The sequence below is a fragment of the Rhipicephalus microplus genome, chromosome 4 (assembly GCF_043290135.1).
Source record: "Rhipicephalus microplus isolate Deutch F79 chromosome 4, USDA_Rmic, whole genome shotgun sequence".
Taxonomy (NCBI): Eukaryota; Metazoa; Arthropoda; class Arachnida; order Ixodida; family Ixodidae; genus Rhipicephalus; species Rhipicephalus microplus.
The window spans coordinates 3,299,673-3,321,984 of record NC_134703.1 but is presented as its reverse complement, the minus strand read 5'-3'; the positions used below and the strand labels follow the sequence as shown (position 1 = coordinate 3,321,984).

The 22,312-nt window shown below is 46.6% G+C and overlaps 2 protein-coding genes across 4 annotated transcripts in view; both read left to right on the top strand.

The window, feature by feature from the left end:
• LOC119172598 (aminopeptidase N) overlaps window positions 1–6,253 on the top strand; it is a 29,147-nt gene extending 22,894 nt beyond the window's left edge. For 2 of the 3 annotated variants that reach the window (XM_075891803.1, XM_075891804.1), the window contains exons 19-24: window positions 1,215–1,294; window positions 1,602–1,718; window positions 2,678–2,845; window positions 3,077–3,226; window positions 3,719–3,800; window positions 6,058–6,253. In XM_075891803.1, coding sequence (XP_075747918.1) covers window positions 1,215–1,294; window positions 1,602–1,718; window positions 2,678–2,845; window positions 3,077–3,226; window positions 3,719–3,800; window positions 6,058–6,237 — 777 coding nt within the window. In that variant the 3' untranslated portion in view covers window positions 6,238–6,253. The remainder of the gene's footprint in view (window positions 1–1,214; window positions 1,295–1,601; window positions 1,719–2,677; window positions 2,846–3,076; window positions 3,227–3,718; window positions 3,801–6,057) is intronic. The other variant, XM_075891805.1, reaches the window with a different exon arrangement.
• Window positions 6,254–8,794: 2,541 nt separating this feature from the next.
• LOC119171895 (MKI67 FHA domain-interacting nucleolar phosphoprotein-like) overlaps window positions 8,795–22,312 on the top strand; it is a 44,823-nt gene continuing 31,305 nt past the window's right edge. Inside the window, exons 1-4 of the mRNA XM_037422770.2 lie at window positions 8,795–8,937; window positions 9,356–9,499; window positions 12,158–12,266; window positions 13,712–13,923. Of these exons, the coding sequence (XP_037278667.2) occupies window positions 8,893–8,937; window positions 9,356–9,499; window positions 12,158–12,266; window positions 13,712–13,923 (510 nt within the window). The 5' untranslated portion in view covers window positions 8,795–8,892. The remainder of the gene's footprint in view (window positions 8,938–9,355; window positions 9,500–12,157; window positions 12,267–13,711; window positions 13,924–22,312) is intronic.

Genomic DNA, 22,312 nt, shown 5'->3' with positions numbered 1-22,312 from the left:
AAAACATCAAGATCAATAAAGTTAACATTATAGAGACTTTGTATTCTGTGAGTGGTAAAGTGTTGAAAGAAGTTGGCAGGTACTTGAGACGGTCGATTCTCTCTGGTTGACTTACGAGTAATCCGAAACTTTGCACAATTGAGAAGTAAAGGGCTGGATATCATACCGTAAAGTAGTTTGTAAAGAATTAACAGGTCAGCGTGATTTCGTCGGCAGTGAAGTGATAGCAATGATAATAATCTGGCACTGTTAGAACGGGATCAAGAGGCATTTATACAGAAATGGTGGTTGTAAATGATTACGATTTTTTTCTGGACTCACAAAGTGGGGTCACTGCCAGATTTAGCAATGCCATTCTACATACAAAATGCATATTCAAGTTGAGGAAGAGGTACTGCGCTGTGGTGTACAATTTGTGGAAGGATGTAGGAGAACTGACTTCTCGAGGTATTCTGTAAAGACAGTCGAAAGAACGAAGGCCACGCATGGCAGCACATTTGGAGTGAGCAGAAAAATTTAGTGTGCTATCAAAAAGAACACCAAGATCACTGAATTCAGAAACCCTGCATACCATGTTAATAATAATAATAATAATAATAATAATAATAATAATAATAATAATAATAATAATAATAATAATAATAATAATAATAATAATAATAATGTTGCCTTGAAAACATGAAATTATTTTGCCGTCAAGTCAGAACCATATGTCCTACGCTGCTGATGTTGTTCAGCGTCCTACACCACCCATTCACTCTCTCACATTTTTCTTGCAAATCAACTTGTACTACTTAAATGGCGGCCAAGGTAAGCATGATTATATATTTATGTTCTGCGCGTACCAGTAAATGTTGAGCTGAGAGTCGGCGCTTGTTTTTTATGTTCTTTTTTATTTCATGCGCTTCGTCTTACCTTGTGGTGCCGTTTCAGTAGTATGAATTCATGCCAACTTGCCCAGTTGTCAATCATTCTTGCAAACCAGCGTAACATGTTTGCAGCATACCTGGCCCGAAGTTAGCAGCTGATAATTAGCAAGTGCAGCCTTTCCTTCTTTTGCTTCGTGAGAACGGCACGTACACCACGTTTGAACTCTGCTCTTAAACTCGTGCTCGGAAAAAACTACCAGGAAATACTTTTCATATCCCAATTCCGTAAACGTTCGACCATTGCCGATACGTCGTGTCCCGTTCTGACTCACTCTCCTTTTTCAGAGGTTCGTGAACCACCTGCTCTCAAATCAGTACGAGCGCCTCATGTCGGAGGAGAGCAAGGACGAATCGATGCAGATATCGTAAGTCTAAAGTGAGCACCTGTGTTGACCATCAGGCGAGCGATGGGCAAAAACTTCGCCTCCTTAAAAAAGACGCAAGATTTAAGCAATATTGGTCGCTTGACGATTATTATTGTGGTCGCCAGGTTGCCGTAATAAAAATGGCGGCATTTCATAATCATAAACTTTGCTGCCATTGCAGTGGGGTGAAAGAACCAAATGAGAATCTGACAATGCATGCTGTTATCAAATGTTCTGAGAAATACCATTCAATATTTATTGTTCTTGAACTGAGAAACTGCGTACAATGCGTCCTGTTCTCTCCCAGAATACTGCGAAGCTCTGTCCTGACGCTCAGCTGTGATTATGAGCATAATCCGTGCGTCTCGTTCTGCCGGAGGATGTTCAACAACCTCAAGACCAATTATGACGCCGCTTACCACATGTACGTATTCACTCATAGTAGCCAGCAGTTGATTTCATCTATGTATGTATGTATGTATGTATGTATGTATGTATGTATGTATGTATGTATGTATGTATGTATGTATGTATGTATGTATGTATGTATGTGTGTATGTGTGTATGTATGTATGTATGTATGTATGTATGTATGTATGTATGTATGTATGTATGTATGTATGTATGTATGTATGTATGTATGTATGTATGTTTGTATGTATGTATGTATGTATGTATGTATGTATGTATGTATGTATGTATGTATGTATGTATGTGTACGGGAGTTGCTCGGAGTATTTCGAGCTGAATGGTTGTGCCGCCCGTGATCTACAACGTCAGCGTAGCTTTCGTATACTGGTTCGCCCTGCGTGATCTGGTGATGCAGTGCAGCTCTCGCCATGTGGTGCTCCGTCCTCGGACTCCTTCGACCAGCTCCCATCTTTCCTACCTCCTTCTTTCGGTCGCTTGCTTTGTCCCATTTCTTTATCTATATCCTTACACTATTCTTTTATATCCCCATTTCTCCCATCTGCTACAAGGCGTCGAGTCGTGCTCCCACAAGGGCTGCAGAAAATAGTGCCCTTTTTTCCCCTTTTCCAACGAACCACGCATTCATGCGTGTGTGTAATGCTTTATTCTACGTAATGGCCCACATTGCCTACGGTACATCAGAGCTGACCTCGGCACTACGTGTTAGCCTACGTGCGTCCGTATAACAACACCCTCGTACACAGTTAATGCAGAAACACACTGAGACCCCGATTTGTTTAGAAGAGTGTGCCATATGTGATAACGCCAAACACGCACCTTTTGCCTTTTATAGTGAAAATTTTCAAATCATGGTCATTACTTTCTTCCGCTGAGCAAAACTTCAAGCGATTGATGCCGTAACAGACGTCACAAGGGCTAAGTTGGTGCAAGTGAGCCCACATTTATGCGCAGGGTGCCGCACTCGTACCGTCCCCTCGTATTCTGTCAGGCCATCAAGCACGGAAACGAAGAGGACTTCAACTTCCTGTGGAAGCACTACGAGTTGTCGGCCAACACCCAGGAGCGCGTGGTGCTGCTCAAGGCGCTGTCCTGTACCACCGACTTGAAGCTTCTAGAGAGGTTGGACATGGATGAACTTACCTTGAAGATTACGTCGACGTTGTTATGTCGCAAATTATCCACCGTCACCTGCTATTGTCCACATTCACAGACAACCCCGTGGTTACCGAATAAGCGGTTGTTATACTGCTGCCAACTAAAATCGTATAAAAATTAACCCACTCGCACCATTTATGCACGTATGCCTCAGAAACGCCTGAGACGATTCCTGCGTGATTTTTTTCATCGCAGGCTGCTGCTACAATTGGTGAACAAGAACTCCGGCGTGGAGACGACACAGAAGGCGGCTAACCTGCTCAACGCCATCTCAAGCACAAGCATATCGGGAAGCAAGAGCGTTATCCGCTTCATGACCGATCACCAGGACACCATGTTCAACCGGTATGATGGTGGTCGCAATTGGGTTTCCGAACAGCCATTTCTCCAAAAGTAAGAACAGAATTAGGGTATTGCATGTGATGAAAACTCACCATAATGAAGAGTTGGTCAAACGTCCGTACATTCTTCGAGCGTGGATACATCACGTTTTAATACAAGTGATAGTGTAGGTATGATCCATTAGGCAATACGAATAACATGGTGGAAATATGTGAAACAGCGCGAACACCTTGCGTTAGCCCGCTCTTAAATCGCCTAACAAGAGCCAAATCAGATTGTAGGCTAATTGGCAGTCATAATTTAAGAAGTTAGACAATGCATCTATCACCAGCGCTTCGTATTTTCTATCTACTTGTCGTGAAACAAATTTACTTGAAAATCAACACTTGGCCTCTGGACACGTATGTCCGGCAATATTTCGTTGTGCTTAGTTGGCGATGTCTCATAGGCCTATGGTTTCCACGCTGACCCTTTCAACACGACACTGCTTCGCAGGTTTGGCACGCTCCAAGGTCTTTTCGATTCCATCTTGCAGACGGTCGTGGACAACATCAGACATGAAAGCGAGCTCGAAAAGGTTGGTTAAGAGTCGTCCGAGCCATTTCCTGTTCAACGCTTAGACATGCTTCCTTACAGTTACACACATATTTTCTCTAGAAGCAGATGTGGCGATATGGCGTCATGGACGTCACATTGGTTCCTTATGGGCTGCGTATACGGTGGCTCTATAGCACAGCTTTGGATAAGTCGGGGATAACGGCATTAAAATAACCCACATATCTGCATCCTGCATATATATATATATATATATATATATATATATATATATATATATATATATATATATATATATATATATATATATATATATATATATATATATATATATATATATATATATAAGGAAAGAAGTGTATACTTAAGGGCTCGTTTTTCCGTGTTTTACACAATATTACCGAAGTCTAACAGACAATAATGCCAAGGAGAGTATAGGGGAAGATATAAGACCGACTTGTAATGTAACAAAGAAGAAAAGTGGGTAAAAAGATAACTTGCCGATAATAACTTGATAACTTGCCCACGGCAAGTTATCTTTTCACCCACTTTTCTTCTTTGTTACATTACAAGTCGGTCTTATATCTTCCCCTATACTCTCCTTGGCATTATTGTCTGTTAGACTTTGGTAATATATATATATATATATATATATATATATATATATTTTTCGAGAATAGTGCAGTATAGGAAACAAAACAATAAAATATTTATTTAATCCTAACAGTTTCGGCTGGTGGACCAGCCTTCTTCGGAGGATGTAAGTGAAATGATGTAAGTGAAATGATGTAAGTGTAATTTCACTTACATCCTCCGAAGAAGGCTGGTCCACCAGCCGAAACTGTTAGGATTAAATAAATATTTTATTGTTTTGCTTCCTATACTGCACTATTCTCGAAGTTTATAACTTTTATTACGGTAGCCGGAAGAAACTCTGATCATCTATTTCATCTATATATATATATATATATATATATATATATATATATATATATATATATATATATATGCTCAGAGGTTCATTTTCTGACCACTGTGACGGCTAAATTTTATCAGTACTTAGATATATAGATAACACCCCGACTAAAGTATGCCGCATGCGACGCTGTTATCCCGTTATTAACCATTCTATTGAGCTGTAGCTGTTCTGAAGAGGGTAAAAAGATGTACTATATTTGCCCGGGAACTTTGGCCAGTCCTGCACGTTCACGTTAATTGTTTTCATATACTCAAAGTTCATCATAACGAATGCTTTTAGATGCGTAGAACCTTAGGGTCGAGCTCAATCTGGTGTGCGGCGTGACCTTCCTTACTGCGCATGCACGTCCGCTCTCCCTTTTCTTCCATCCTACGCTCTCTCTCTCTCTCTGACCTCGCAACTCCGTCGCAGGGAGCGTCTTCTAAAGGCCTGACCCCACGTATCCGCAACAGTGCGTCAGCGCGCGGTTTTTTGACGCGGCGTCGTGCCCTCTCCTTATGGGGTGTGTTCCAATACTCACCGTAGACGGCTAAACAGACAGCTAAATGAACGGCGGCCATCTTAAGTCCCATTCCGATTCTCACGTATCCGGTAAAATAGACAGCTCCGAGAAGACCGCGTCGTAGACAAATACGATGCAGGCTACGTTGCTGTCTAAACAAGATGGCGGCTCATCGAATCGCTCAGATAAATCAAATCTCGCCGGAATGGTCGTCCGCACACAAGCAGACGCTTTCCCAGAACGCCCAATGTTCTTTTTTTTTAATTTCAACGCGAAATAAGTCAGGAAATACACATATTACGTTTGTTTATTTTAGCTATTTCTTCTCGACACGAGGTGGCGCATCGTCGCGTTAAAGTCATCCAGAAGTGTTCCAATTCTCGGACAGTGTGGGCTCGGTGCCATCTTCTAAGCAGTATAAGTAGACTGTCTACGTGCTGTCTGAGAATTGGAACACAGCCATAGAGAGAGTGGGCGCGTGGCTACGTGAAGCCGCGCGCTCTCTCTCATATGGGAAAGGACTCGACACCGCGTTAAAAAGACGCGCCGACGCGCTGCGACGGATACGTGAGGTCAGGCCTTTAGTGCCCGCTGCTTCGCATCTAAACATGGGTCCCTTTATCGGGAGATGGTGTCATTTTTCTTCGACTTTTTTTCGACTAATTATTTTATCACAAACACTTCCAATTACACTGATCATATGCTTCGCGTATGAATACACACTTGTATAGTTGGTGAGCGAAGTGTAGATGATTGGCAAACGAGAGTGGATGTGAAAGCAAAACTTCGTCTACGCAGCTTCGCGAAATCTACGAGCGTACCCGAGACGTGCTACCCAGTGAAGAGGAGAAGGTGCTGCACATGATCCAGAACGCACGCGAGCACATCCGCTGGACTACGTACTATTATCGGGACGTCGAGTTGTGGCTCGACAAGCGCTTCGTACTAGAACACCGGGAAAGTGAACACGTGAAATAAATTGACACACATATAATTTGTGTCCGAGAGGGTCTTGTCTATCACAGTATAACTGGACCACACAGGCCTTCGAGATTACTTGTAGTACGGTAACCACAAAGATATTTGACCATTTCGCACCTGCTGCGTTTCCGGCACAGTTGTTGGGTTACAATATGCGTATGACACCAGTGGTGCTAAGAAGTACTGGCACGAATTCTAAATATTTTCAGATTGCCGCTCTAAAAGAAACATTCATGCCAAGAGCTCGAAAAAGGGAATTGTGGTGCCTGGGAGTGCACAGAATATAATTTAACAGCAAAGCTAGTCATAAAAACTTGTGGGGGCTAGTTGAACTGAAACATACTATATTGTAGGTAAATTTGTGCACTTTGGCTGGGTAGTCTAGTTTTTCCGGCCTTTAACTTTTTAGCGCTTCCTTCACCTACAGTAACGGTTCTTTGTCAATGCTTTCATGTCCGGGGTAGTGGTAACCCTGACGACGTGATCCATTTTAGGGTATGTTCCACAGCAATTGGGTAAATCCTACCACTCACCACTCGTACACTAAAAACTAAGAAGAAAACCTGATGCTGCGCCGTTCATGGCCCATTACCCTTTGTGAGCGAGCGCTATAGTAAAGTTGAACTAGCACAGTGACGGTGAGCGCCATGGATACAAAAAACATCATCATCATCATCATCATCAACAACAACAACAACTGCCGCGGGAACGGCTTCATGACTGTGATAGCCACTATTGCGTTATATGACAGGTGATGAATGTGCCGATTGACGTTCAGACAACTATAGATTGCTTCCTAGAAATAATCCTGGTGACGTTGCCCATGACAAAGAGCAGTGATGCAGCATATCCGAAAGGCTTGCACTGCATATAAATGCATTAGTCTCACGAAACGAAGGCAATCAGCTTCGCTGTTTCATTGATCAGTGTTCACGAAACAAAGCTGGTAAATTTTTTTTTCGAAACCTTTGTTTTCAATATCAAGGGGGCGGCTCCTTGGTGACGCGTGTTTTTAGTGTGATATCAAGGATTGCAGCAACACGTTACGTACCAGTGGCAGATCTGTCATCTGCTAGTAGTAGTATTAATCTCTGACGCCATGCTGACTTAGAAGTGTGGCAGCTTGGGCTAGTTGGTATGGCATGACGATAGTTATAGTGCGAAAACAAAACGACGACACAGATACAAGAAGGACACGAAAGACACGAGCGCTCGTGTCCTTCGTGTCCTTCTTTTCTCTGTGTCGTCGTTTCGTTCTCGTACTATGACTATCGTCATACCATGCTGACGTTTAGGTGCACAAAATTTGGCACGAAACTTTAAAAAAGTAACATTGACATGTGGGGTTTGCCGTCCGAAAACCACCATATGATTATGAGAAACGCCGTAGTGAAGGGCCCCGGAAATTCCGACCAGCTGGGATTCTTTAACGTGTACCGAAATCTGAGCACACGGGCCTACAGCATTTTCACCTCCATTAACAATTCAGCCGCCGAAAACATTGACTTTCATTCACTATTCGGTTGATGAACCTATGATGTTGAAATTAACGACTGTGGACTTTTTAAAGAGTAAATATGAGTCTAAATTGATACATTGTATTGCCTTAGTGCCTCTTTAAGAACAAAATGCTCCCGAAAGAATGGGGATAGGAACCTGAGTTTTGTAGCCGTTTCAAAAATTGAATCTTGTCGTACGGCGCATGTAAACCATGTGGTGATTTCATTGGTTGCCAGCACTTGATGCACTTAGTATGATTCTTTTTTTTTTTTTTGCAAAAGGGACAGGAACGTCAATGCACACATGGAACCCTGGCGCTGCTACGTCGGTCATGTAGCTATATGGGGGCGAAGTGTAAACACATGAGTTTACCCAATCTTCGTGCTTTTGCAGACATCACGCTGTAAATTTTCAGTGGCTGAATTTCCGAAAAAGTCGTATTTCTGCTCACTACATCATTGCGAACTGCAGCGCTCACAACGGGCAATTTTTCGGGCACACAGGCATGTGCTGTCGACAAAGGAGCCGGGGTGCTATTCTGGACATTGTCGAATTCCACCATGTTGTCATATTCCGCCATTGATCGATGCTAATTGGCCAAATGAGCTGCTACGACCTCTCCAATTGGCTTAAAATGCCGCCCTTACGAAATTTGACAATATGGCGGAATTAGTGTCCAGAATAGCACTCCTGTTCTGTCTGAGGGAACTCTACAGCTTTATATTAATATTGCAATAGCATATGCTCGCTCTTGAAAGCTGAGCTTGCCAAGCTAAAAAAAAAAAACACATGCAAACGCTTCCCAAACGAAACCAGAACCATTTGCATCCCCCTAATAAGGTGACCATTACGTGTTCCCGGCAAATTGACGCCTTTGAAATAAAAATTCAGACTTCTACCCTGTTCTCAAACTACAAATTTGCTACTGCAAAAATAATGGTAGCTATAACTACTAGTACTTCCTTCTATTTTATGAGTTGTTGTCTTTGCACGAAACGCTTGCAACCATAGGTGACAGTAGTACGAAACTTTCTACTTGCCATTTTCACCGCAGTCGATCACAGCGGTAACAGAATAGCCAGCTGGCAACCATATCTACCATTTTCTTTTTGGTGGTGTTTGGCAGCGTGGTGAGCGCGTTTCGTGCAAGAAATGGCTCAGAAAAAAGTGATTTCGAAAAAAAAGGAGCTTGGACAGGTAAGTATCTCTAAATTGGACTATGCACGTGACGGTTTTATTACGATAGTGCCTTCGACAGCCGCGTTACTTACATAATGGTCCCTCCAGCCGCGGTTCAGTTTTGTGAACGTGCTGTAAACACGTGATTCTGGTACGGCTTAGAAGTGTGGCAGCTTGGACTGGTTGGTATGACATGACGATAGTTATAGTGCGAGAACAGAACGACGACAAAAAGACAAGAAGGACACGAGCGCGCGTGTCCTCTTTGTCGTCGTTCTGTTCTCGCGCTACAACTATTGTCTGGTACGGCCAGTATCTTGTAAAACATGATTTAATTGTTTGCTTCATTATTGTGGTGTCGCATTCCTGTGAAGTTTAATGAATCGTGTAAACGGTGAGAATTGACGTTTACTATGTGTCTTATTTGTTTTGTTAGACCCGACAGGCGCCGCAGAAGGAGCAGAGACGTGGCGTTGTCTATGTCAGTCACATTCCGCATGGGTTCTACGAAGAAGAAATGAAAAAGTATTTCTCCCAGTTCGGCACTGTGACAAAGCTCAGGCTCTCACGAAGTGGAAAGGTAGGTTAAAGTTTTTTTTTAATTTCAATCCGCTGCTGTCGTCTAGACACTGTTTGTTGCTGTGGTGTTTGTGGCGCATTTGTGTAGACCATCATCGCTTTTGCAAAGCAGTGCATACATAGCTGTTTGTTACCAGCTTTGATCCACGCCTCCATGGTAAGTGTAAACTGCTTGTCCCTGTCGGGGTTGGCTGTAACAACTAGTTGAACGGGATCGCAGATGCCTATTTTTGTAAACTTCAGTGCTGAACGTATAGATAGGTTGGCCGTAGCGTGGATCGTCAGCTGAGTTGAAACTCTAATGAATAACGTGAGTAAGGTGCTGTGAGATGTGATCAATCACCTGTGGCACATCGTTCAAAATATTCAGAAAAAATGAAGTGTGAACGCTGATTCTGTATACCATCTAGTATCGCAAGGGTAGTGCTGTATTCCAGAGTGACTGATGGATTGACAGTAATAGGGCTACGGTTAAATAGGTTGCCCTTGTATTAAAGAAAAACATTTCCATCTTGCTTGAAGTTTCAAAAGAAATATTTTAAAGCTTGTGTAGCGTGGCAGCTGTACTCTAGCATGAGCTATGACAGCTAGAATTTCAGAGCTATGGTTATTACTGTTACCTATTCACTGTTTTACATTAACGTAGCCATGCTGTGATTGGTGAAATTATACAGTGAATTCCTTGGATTCTTTAGATGAAGCATGCCTAGTGAATGGCTGGTAAATATTGTGTTTAAGTTGCCTGTTGCATATTTAGATTCAAGGACCAAATTATTTGCACAAGAGCTGCAGTTCTGCACAATACTCGATCACATGAGTCTCCATTGTACTGATCTTTCTCCCTGTAGACTAAAAGAACTGCTGTAGGCAATTGCAGTGATTGAATGAAAAGCCTATTTGATAACTCTGAGTAGTAAAATCTTTAAAAAAAAAAAACATGGCTGATCCCTCTTTCTAAGAATCGTTATAACTTGAAAGTGAAATGTGTCTTCACTGAGGCATTTGAGCAATCATTACGCATTGTTTCGTCACAAGGGCGAAGAGATGAATGCTGCAGCAGTAAATTGCAAAGTCAAGCGAAAAACGGCAAGCAGCTTGAAGCTTGCAGCGCGCACTTCAAGCAGGAAGCGTGCATGAAATGAGCGTATGCAGGACGAGTGCAGACTAACAACTGTTACAGCTGGACACCTAAAGCACGCTGTTAAAACAGAAAGATGCACAAAACAAATGCACAAGTATACACAGGACAAGCGTGCACAGCTGCCACAATTCTTACTGCTTCGTGTGCGAGCAGGATGCTCCTTTCATAAATGCGAAGTGAGGTTCGTGCTCTCAAGAATCACGAGTATGATGAGCGGGCACGCAGGAAAGACCACGCTCTGTGGAGCCCGCACTCGTCGAAACATGAGAGATAATGATCTTTAGTGCGCTCCCAATGCGAGCCCTTCGCGGTATCTCGCTACTGATGCCGAAAAACGCACTAACGCTGCAAAGGTCTGAGGACTGCCAAATGGTATATGGTGTATATAAATGGCTTGCCGTTTGCACCTTTGGCGATGAACACTCCATGTTTTATGGTTAGATCCGCGCACTGTCGAGCAAGAGGTCGTTGGTTCGACGCCTCGTGGCAGAACTTTTTCTTCTAGTTTTTTTTTTTTGCTTAGAAATTTGTATATATTTTACTACGTCATACCCGTGACGCAAATACTTCCGTGGAGCTGTGGTGGACCCCAGGATAAAACGCTTTCATGTTAGTAAAATAGTAACAAAACTGTTCAATACATATCTGAAATTGGGAACGTTTGTGCACCTTTCATAATGAAACATAAGCCACTGATACAAAATGTGCGTTGATGTCACCGTGTCCGCCATATCAGGGCACCTGCTGGTGGAGGTGCCACGTACACTCTTACTAGAATACACGGAGCAAGAAACTGTGAAATCAGTAGTGTCAGTGTCCCTCGCGTTTCGTTGTGTTCACTCTTGGCGCCGCTGGTGAACAGAAAAAAAAAAAAAACGGGGGCGGGGGGGGGGGGGGGGCACAAAAAAATGTGAACGACTGCGTGTCGTCTCCTGCACTCGCCCTCTCTAATGAGATAAAAAGTCACGGTGACCGTTATGTCTGGGTACCCAGAGCCGAGAACTGGTCTGCGACGTCACAGGGACGCTATGTATAAAGAATTCATTGGGTGACTTGCCAATCACTTTATAGTCAGATAAAACTTAAGAAGTCGAGAAGACGCCTCACCCAGACGACTGAAGCGCAAGCCAATGATCACCTTCGCGAGTAACAAAATAGTCCCACACCGTGCACTTGGCAATGTTCTCCAAAAGAGGGGCCATCGGCCCTCTGACTCATGACGTCAATCTGAAGTATGCGCCCATTGGTATAGGCATGTATGCATCTGCCTTTGAAGAGCAACACACCGCTGACTTCTAAAGCTGTATCCGACTGACTATAGATTGGTCAACTTCAATGTTTGAAGAAGCTGGCAGATTTATGGACTGTCATTGACAATTTGCTTTTTGTTTCTATTGTCTGGGCCCTCGCCTTAGTTTACTCACTGCACGTTAACGAGAAAACTGTCTGCAAAAAAATTAAAAAGTTGAACTTTATGTTCAAATACTTTTGTGCCGCCTCATCTATTTTCATGTGAAGACTGGCGGCAGCCGTGGCTATGCATTCATTGAGTTCCTGTCTGAAGATGTTGCCAAGATTGTGGCTGACACCATGGATGGGTATCTCTTCTTCAACAAAATAATGAAATGTGAGTAAATTTTTTGAGGCTATACTAAATGAAAATTCTGCTTTTTATCAAACATAGAATCCATGAAGAGAGGTTAGATTTACAATGCTTTCTACAGCCGGACATCTCTAAAGCAGTTTAAAAATAACGTTGATTAACCTATATCAACTACACAGCTGCAGTGAAAAACACTAGATTTTTGTTTTTGTTGCAAAGCTTATATTTTTACTACATTCATTTAATCTTCAATGAAGCAGCTAGAAGCACTAAAAAATATATTGAGAATCATTTTAGCGCTCCAAACTGCTGCTCTTCACAACACTGACTTGTTTCACTGGTCCAGCAGCACAGTGTGTGAATTGAACTCACGTGGACATGTGTTTTTCGTGTCCTGTTTGGAGAAGCTTATTGCTGTGCGTTTGCTGACACACGTTCTTGCAATGGTAGAGGCATCTAACAGAAAATTGGAGCTGTGTGAATATAATAAACTTATGAGTGCTGAGTGAACTATAATAAGATAGTCTTGAGTGCAAATAGAAAAATTCTTTAATACTGCAAACTTACATTATAAAAAAAAAAAGGTTGAAAAGAATAATTAAGCATGTTTTTACATGGTGGAAAGGTGAAATTTTTTTTTTTTTGCTAGGTTCTCGAAACACTGGAGGGGGGATTTATTGTAGGTTTCCTGAGGAAAGGAGGAAAAAAATGCGTTGGCTGAAGTGCGTTTATTTTAACGGCTTCGTAGAACCAAAGCAATGTCGACAGCACGTTACACGTAGGAGTGGACGTCACTGTCTGTGGAAAAGGTCGCTTTTCCTGTGAATGGCTTCTGTGGACGCTGGATCAGTGCGAGTGTGCAAGAAATAAAACTGTTTTTCCAATACCGCATTTTCAGTTTATGTAGCCCTATTTATGTCGGATTTCATAACATACTCACTAGCAGTGGGCGAATATTTGAGCCTTCGAATATTTTGATAGCAGGCCTTTAGTGGTGAACTGTAGGCACATTTATCAGAGAAATGGCAGAGCTAAAACCGACTAGCTGTCAAGCAGAGTTAGCGCGAGCAGCAACAACAGTCTTCATCCTCTTGTTTCGCTGTCACTCCTGTTCGTTCCATATATTCATGCTACAATTTATTTTTAATAGTGTTCGTTATTTGATTTTGCACTGGAATTTTACCATTTCAAGTATTGGAACTTCCAGAAAACAAATAAATCGGCGTGCAGTGGGCTTGGTCTTGCGTTTTGGGGTGCCAATGGGCAAAACTGCTAACCGCTTCCAGTGGTGCTCTGAATGGTTGCTGCATGTCATGATGCATGATGTGCTGGGTCAGGGGGCTCTGCTGCGGAGCCAGCGGGCGATGCTATTGCTCTGCTGCATCAAGTGATGTAAAGCCGAGTTCGAGTCCCTAATTTAGGCAGAGCTCTTTGGAGGAACAGTATTTGATGCATGGCTGTTGTTACAGGCAGGGTGATACCGAGGGAGCACGTGCACGAGGGTCTGTTCCGGCACTTCCGCTACCCGTTCCCTTTGCGCAAGGAAGTGGTGCGCACCGTCCACAACCGCCGCCGCACAGCCGAGTCGGAGAAGCGCAGTGCCCGTCGCCGCTTGGCCACTCTGGAGCGAACAAAGGCCCAGCTGCGCAAGATGGGTGTAAACTGTGACTTCGTTCCTGAGGTAAGCGATCCTCTGCCTCCTCCTACTCTCTTCACTTGTCTTGTGGTTCGGACATGTTCGATTACTATTCGGTCAATTGGGATTTGTTTCTTTCAGTATTTATGGGCCCGTTAAACAATTTTTGAACATGGTCAGGAAATACTGCTGATTTGTAGTCGAGACTACTGAGAACATGCGAGCCAAAGACAGTCGCCGACTGTTTGGACACTGCAAATTCAGACATGCTCGTTTATTCTACCAGCTTTGTGGTACCGCCACAGATCTTTTTGAAGTAATGTAAACATGTGACTGAAAATTGAGACTCCCCACAGTGCGTCATTTGATTCTTTGGACTCCGGCTGGCTGATCGAGTGCAACATCGAATTCCCGACACACTGTCAGTGATATTTAATATACATTTTTGCAGGGCTACCAGCACTGCATGTGTGCACTCGCTATGACTGTATGGCATGCCATTGTCCAAATTGCACAAATTACGATTGCCGATTTCGAAGGCTGTGTTTGTCAACTAAATGTTGTGGTTGTTTTTTGGCTTTTGCCAATAAGGAAATTATCGAATAAGTCGCAGGCAAAGCTAAGCCACGCGTGGAACCAGCTTGGTGTGGTGTGTGCACAGGAAGGCATTTGTTGAGACGCGTCGCTCGGCAGAGCTGCACAAGTGAACAACTCGCGTCCCAAACAACAACTGACTTTTATTATCACCCTTCCTCTCGAAGATAACTTTCTCGTGCGGGCGCATGCGCTCTCTGCACCGCACACAGAAGCACCGCTTTGCGTCGCCACAGTACTTCCCCCCTAGTGAGTGCGCGCACAACGGCCGCACTCGGACGACCCACTGCGGTTCATAAGTTCATGCGCACCGGAGGTGTCGTACACCGTCCACTCCGCGTAAACCGTTTGAGGACTCGTTGGGGCTGCGCTACGTGGCCTGCCGGGGGTGCCTGCGAAGATGGAGCTCGAGGTGGTGCAGGTGCTTCGCTGTCAGAGTCCACGTGTGCTGATTTTACGCGGTCTAGAGAAATCACGTCGTGACGACCACCTCTGTCGATTGTAATGTGCTTGTCTGCCCGTCGCAGCACCTTGAAAGGCCCGTCGTACGGGGGCCGGAGTGGAGGCTGTACGGCGTCGTGCCTCACAAACACGTGAGAGCAGGAGGAAAGTTCCCGGTCCACGTAGACTGGCCGGGCTGCAAGCGGACGCGGAGGAACAGCGCGTAGCTTGCTCATGATGTCTCGCAGTCGCACGGCGTAGTCCGCGTACGCGTACACGTTTTCGTCCTTACTGGTAGTGAAAAACTCCCCTGGGAGGCGAAGCGTTGTTCCGTACACCAGTTCAGCGGAGCAGCATCCAATATCTGCTTTCAGAGCCGTCCTAACGCCCAACAGAACAAAGGGCAGTGCCTCTACCCAACTGTGACTCGCAGTAGCGGTCAGGCTCGTCTTCAGCTGGCGATGGAACCTTTCCACTATACCGTTGCTTATCGGATGGTAGGCAGTTGTTCTGATGCGGTGAGTACCCAAGAGCCGGGTGACGCTTGCGAACAGGGCGGACTCAAACTGTGTTCCGCGATCCGTAGTCACGGTTGCCGGCACTTCGAAGCGGGCCACCCAGTGGAAGATAAATGCACGGGCGACGGTATCAGAAGTCATGTCTGGAATGGGCACGGCCTCCGGCCATCGCGTGAAGCGATCGATGCAGGTTAGCAAGTAGCTTTGCCCCTGGCACAACGGCAGTGGTCCCACAATGTCAACATGCACATGGGCAAATCGACAGTCCGGCAGAGGGAAGGATCCCAAGGGGGTCACAGTATGTCGCTGAACTTTGGAGCGCTGGCATGCGATGCACTCTCGTGTCCAGTATCGGACATCCCGGTTTATTCCTGGCCACACGAACCTCGCTGTGCATAGCCGTTGCGTGGCTCAAATCCCGGGATGCGCCAAGCTGTGCAGCAAGTCAAAAATGCTGCGACGGAGGTTCGAGGGGACGAACGGTCGGGCCTTGCCTGTAGACATGTCGCAGCATACGGATCCTGTGGGTTGTGCCAACCATTGCAGCTTCAAGGCGCTGGTTGAAGACGTCATTAGACGCTTCAATTCTCCATCGCTGCGTTGAGCCGTCGTAAGTGTGGTGAAGTCCACGCCGCTTGGCAGGCTGATGGCATTCACTGGACCGCGCGAAAGAGCGTCGGCAGCAGCATTATCCAAGCCACTAACATGGCGTATATCTGTCGTGAATTCTGCGATGTACGACATTTGGCGGAGCTCCCGTGCTACGTGCGCACCAGAATCGGAGTTCGCGCGCAATGCGTAGGTGAGTGGCTTATGATCCGTGAGCACAAAAAATTCTTGTCCTTCCACATAATGTCGGAAATGCCGGATAGCCGCGTATATGGCCAGGAGTTCCCTACCGAAGGTGCTGTACCTTCGTTCGGACGGGCTCAGTTTTCTGGAGAAGAAGGAAATTGGTCGCCACACTTCGCTCACCTTCTGCTGCAAACACGGCTCCAATCGCTGCATCGGAGGCGTCCACCATGACGCACCGAGGAACACCCAGCTGCGGGTACGTGAGCATGGTAGCATTTGCGAGAGCTTCCTTTATCATCCGGAATGCTTGTGTGGATTGGTCGTTCCACTGAATGGCAGTTGCCTTAGATCCAGATGCCGCAAGTAGGCTGTGGAGAGGGTGAAGGATGTTGGCGCATTTCGGGATAAACCTGCGGTAGAAATTCACGAGTCCCAGGAACTCTCGAAGCTGGCGGAGGTTTTTCGGCTGTGGAAGCAGCCGTACTGCTTCCACCTTGTCCTTCTGGGGCTGTACTCCGGCACTTGAAATGCTGTGGCCCAAAAATGATAGTGTCAGTACCCCAAACACGCACTTTGCCGTATTGATAACGATGCCGTTCTCTGTCAGTCGCTGAAGTACGTAGCGCAGATGCCGCTCGTGCTCTTCAGGAGTGCTGCTAGCAATCAGAAGATCATCGAGGTATACCTTGCAAAAGTCGAGGCCACGGACAACGCCATCCATAAACCGTTGAAAAGTTTGGCCGGCGTTGCGTAAGCCGAAAGGCATGCGTAGGAACTCGAACATTCCGAACGGCGTTGTTATTGTGGTCTTGGGGATATCCTCCGGTGCTACGGGTATCTGATGATATGCTCGCACTAGATCTATTTTAGAGAAAATGGTAGCACCATGCAGGAAGGAAGTCATGTCATGAATGTGTGGGACTGGGTAACGGTCTGGCACGGTTACCCAGTTCAGCGCTCGATAGTCCCCGCAAGGGCGCCAATCACCGTCTGTTGATTTTGGGACCATGTGAAGAGGTGACGCTTATGGGCTGGATGAAGGACGAACTATCCTGAGTTCCATCATGTGGGCAAACGCCTGTCGAGCCAACCGCAGCTTTTCGGGTGACAGGCGCCGTGGTCGCGCATAGACCGGTGGGCCTGTGGTTTCGATGTGATGCAGGACGCCGTGCTTTACTTCTGGAAATGCCTGTGGCTGTCGTGTCAGCTCTGGGAACTCTTGTAGTATTGCGGTGAAGTACGCTTCTCCAGCCGGACTAAGCAAGGCCGGGCTGATAGGGGGGTGCCGACACGGCGTGCCGTGTACCGCTCCCCGAGAAACGGGATCTTGAAGCCGTTTGTTGCGGACGTCGACCAACAGACCGAAGAACTGGAGAAAGTCTGCGCCTAGTATGGCGAATTTGACATCAGCAGCTATGAACACCCAGCTAAACGTTCTGCCGAAACCGAAGTTCAGTGACAGGGAACGATGGCCATATGTTGTTATCACCGTGTTATTGACAGCTTGCAAGGGCGATGTACTAGGTTTCTTTCTTTCAGCTTGTGACCAGCTTGTGAGCGTTATACCAGCTTTCAGCCGGTATAACGCTCACCTCGGCGCCTGTGTCCACTAAGAAACGTACTCCGTTGTTGCGGTCGGTAATAAAAAATACTGAGGGACGACTTGGAGGCAGCGTAGTAGCACTGGTCGCCCTCAGTGCCTGCCGCGGCTGTTTCCCGAGTGCGCGCACGGTGGGACACATTTACGCGCACTACTTCCGAACCTCCGATGATACCAGCAGATATGCTCGTGCTGCTCTTGCGATAGCGGCGTGTTAGGCTCGGTTATCGTTTGCGCCCTCCTGCTAGCGTGCAAAGCTGATACTGTTTCGGCAAGTCGAGCAATCTCCTCACGCATCTGTTGAAGTTCGTTTAGAGGCTGTTGCGCTTGCACGGCAGCCATGGGTGTGGGCGGTGTCATTGCTACCAGTTTGTCAGCGAGTGGCGGCTGCAGTTAAATCCTTGTGCTCTGAGGCCGCGATGACCATGCGGAGGCCTGAAGGCAACTTTTGCAAAAAAAAGTTCTCGGAGCAATACTCCATCTATCGTGTTTGATGTTCCGCCAAGCAACTGTTGCATGTGCCGCAAAAGCTGACTAGGAGTACGGTCGCCGAGTTCCGTGCCGTGAAGCAATTGCTGCAGTCTTTGTGGTTCGGAGGGCGTAACTCGGCGAATAAGGGTTTCTTTTAGCGTTGCATATGCGTTTTCGACAGGTGGTGCGAGCAACAGATCCCTGATGTCACTGGCTATGGCGGGCGGCAGACTGCTGACTACGTAGTGGTATTTCGTAAGGTCTGCGGTGATTCGTCTGGCTGCGAACTGACATTCCACTTGTATGAACCAAAGTGCGGGGTCCGCAGTCTAAAAAGAGGGCAGCTTACCGTCGACTGAGGAGACTGTCGGAGGGGCGTCGGTCGTGGACGTTGAATCCATATTGCGGCTGGTTCGACACTCCGGTCGCTGTGTCTGTATTCCGAGTCCGGGTCACCAATGTTGAGACGCGTCGCTTGGCAGAGCTGCGCAAGTGAACAACTCGCGTCCCAAACAACAACTGACTTTTATTATCACCCTTCCTCTCAAAGATAACTTTCTCGTGCGGGCGCATGCGCTCTCTGCACCGCACACAGAAGCACCGCTTTGCGTCGCCACACATTTGAGGCTTCGCATTGTATGCAGCATCAGTTGTTTCTGTGGTTAGGCTCGATCTGTGTCCCGTGCCTTTTGTCTCGCTCTCTTTTTTGTTGCTCGGTGTGCGAGGCCTGATCTGCTGAAGTGGCTCCGGCAGCACTTGTTCCATCTGCGCTTTTAAAACCAGTGAAAAAATGTCGCAACTATAAGATGCGGATGATGGCATAAAATGCACCACTTACTTGCATGGTGGAGGGCAGCTCACCTCAATTCGAAACTGCTTGGCAGTTGCTGCTGCAGCAAATGTAGATAGTATCATACGTCAGGCCCTCGAACCAGCTCAGGTGGACAGTACACTAAAAGCTCGTAAATTCGAATTTTATGGGGATGCTGAGCAATATTAAAATAACAAAATTTGAAATAATGAAATTGAGCAAAAATTGGTGTATTTCGAGGGTGGAGGCACAAAATAATATTTGTTAGCCAAAAAAGTCGGTAATGACCATCTGCTTCTTTTCTCTGAATGCCATAGCTGCAGCTCTTTGTTCCAGTGCGCGAATGCGGCACAGGGAACCTTCTTCACTCTCTTCAGAGCTAAAGAACAGATGCGTCACATTAAGTGTCTCTATCATCTCAGAAGCTGACAAGCGCCCCACTGCGGTGGTTTAGTGGCTAAGGTACTCGACTGCTATCCCGCAGGTCGCGGGATCGAGTGCCGGCTGCGGCAGCTGCATTTTCGTTGGAGGCGAAAATGCTCTAGGCCCGTGTGCTAAGATCCGAGTGCATGTTAAAAAACCCAAGGTGGCCGAAATTTCCGGAGTCACCTACTACAGCGTCTCTCATAATCATATGGTGGTTTCGGAAGTTAAACCCCACATATCAATCAATCGAAGTTGACGGGCGCACAAGCACTTCGTCACCTTCGTCTTACTCATCTTATGGCTCTCAAGCAACAGGCTGTGCACCGGCTACTCAAGCAATAATGTCCTCATCAATCAGGGCACCACATACCGATGCACAGGTGTCAACTTCTATACTATCACATTAATCAGCAAAACTTAGGCCCTGAAGAGTGCCGCACAGTGCCTTTGGTCTGAGCTCCTCAGCCCCGTTGACCCTGATGTCACAACTTTCCTGCGCACTTCCAGCTGGAAATCCACCGTGGCGGAAACAGTTTGCAATTGTGGTTGCTGTGACCTGTTTTCACGTGCACCAACATGTGCATGGCAGTGAGCAGCGTAATGTTAAAAGTCCTTCCTGTCGCCTGCGCACAAAATCATTCTTTCCAGCTTGTGATACCTATAACAGCACTTGATATTCCTCGTCACAACCTGGTTCATTAGCTGTAGGGCCACAGTCGTGTTTGCTGGAAGGAATACAGTAAAAGCTCTAATTCGAACTGCTAGGGGAAGCCAACAATACTAGTGAACTGCTAGTGAAGAACAACAATAGTACACTGCGGGTAGGGCATAACAATTTATTTTTTGAAAAAAAAAAAAAAAAGCTGTGGTCGCGGTCTGCCTTCTTTCCTTGAAAGCGACAGCCAGCACTTTTTGCTCTAACGAGCGAATTCACCGGAAGGCCTCTTCTCCGCCTTCTTCAAAACTGAAGAAAAGACGGGCAGCATTCAATCCGGCCATTACTTCCGCAGCAGAGGGCCGCACTGGTGCTTCGTCCTCCTCCTCACCATCGTCACTGGCAGCGACAGGTTCTGCACTTCTCACCTGACATATTATGTTGCCATCCGTGAGTGCACCACACACCATTGCACTTGAGTCCACATCGACGTAGTCCGCAAAGCAGACGTCTTCCAAAACGTACTCCATGGGGGCAGTGACACAGTGTTCGAGCACTGGTGGCTCGTCAGCTTGCAGAGCTTCGGTGCTGAAGCCACAGTGGCGAAAGCAATTTGCTATCGTAAGCGCTGTCACTTGCTCCCAAGCACGCACAAGCATGTGTAGTGCACTTAGGAGCGTCACTTGGTAGTTATTGCATAAAATAATTCGTTCCAACATATGACGCCGATAATATGATTTTAAATTTCTAATTATACCCTGGTCCATGGGCTGCAGTACCGCTGTCGTGTTTGCTGGAAGGAAGGCCAGCTTGTCGTGTTTGCTGGAAGGAAGTGTTTTGGCACGGTATTTGCCGCGGGCTCACGCCATCAAGTCGGAGCAGCAGAATCGCTACAGACGGGAAGCTACTACCGGCGCTACCGCAACAAATGTTAGCCGAGGCCTAACACCAACACAAAAAATTGCGACAGTCGGAAGCTACTCCCAGCACCAACAACCGAGGTGTACAACGCATGCCCGAGACAGACTGCAGAGAAGGCTGGGTGAAGCTACGACGCACCCGATTTGCTGTGTGCTGGTCATGCCATCTGTCATCTAACAGCGACAACTACGCAGTATTTTCAAAGGCTCCGAGATTGGCGCTTAAAAAAAAAAAATCATGGAGGTTACGTAGGACGGAGAGCGGGCAGCCGCCGAGTGAGAGAGAGATTGTGGGGGGAGGGGGTGAAAAGTAAGTGGCGCTATTTATTGCACTCTGGCCTCTGTGCTAGTTTCTCCGTTTTTCTCTCCGCTCCCTGTCAACGCCGCCTCGTAACTCGGCAGTCACCCTATTGAGTGACTAGCCAAGCCGCCGGCGCGGTGGCGCGTAGTTCGAATTATCCGCGACGGAACCTACTCGCGTTTGAATTAATGGGTTTTTTTTTCATAGGCTTGTACAAAGCTTGGCCAGACCACAACTTACAGTTAGAATTATTCATAATGTGGTGAAGCCTTCGAACAGTGGGTCGTCCTCTCCAGCGCCTTCTAGTGGGTTGCCCTTTTTAGCAAGAAGAAGAGCAGCTCGTGCAGAGAGTCGGTACCCGCATTGACTGTCACTGTCAAGCATCGTCGACAACCGTCCGCCAATAAACGTCTCAACAATTTGGTGGAGAGTGCTGTGCCCTTCTAACACCTTCGGTTAGCATTTGATGCCCCTGGAGCTACGATCCCGCACCGTGCCTTCTACCATGCACCAAGACGCCGCACAGCAAACGCTTCCTCCTGCGCCGACGCCATGTTCCGGTGTTCCCCGCATCCGGGACCCTCCTGTCTTCACCGGCGCGGATGGCACCGACGTCGAGGACTGGCTTGCTATGTACGAACGCGTCAGCGTCCCCAATCATTGGGACGAGGCAGGTAAACTTGGCAACCTGGTTTTCTACCTCGCGGGTGTGGCCGGCATGTGGTACAACAACCACGCATCTGATTTCCCCACTTGGTCCGCTTTTAAAACCGCCGTCGTCGACGTGTTCGGCCGTCCTGCCGTTCGTAAGCTCCAAGCCGAACAGCGGTTACGTGAACGAGCAATGCAGACCGGTGAGTCCTTCACAAGCTACATAGAGGACATCCTTGACTTGTGCAAAA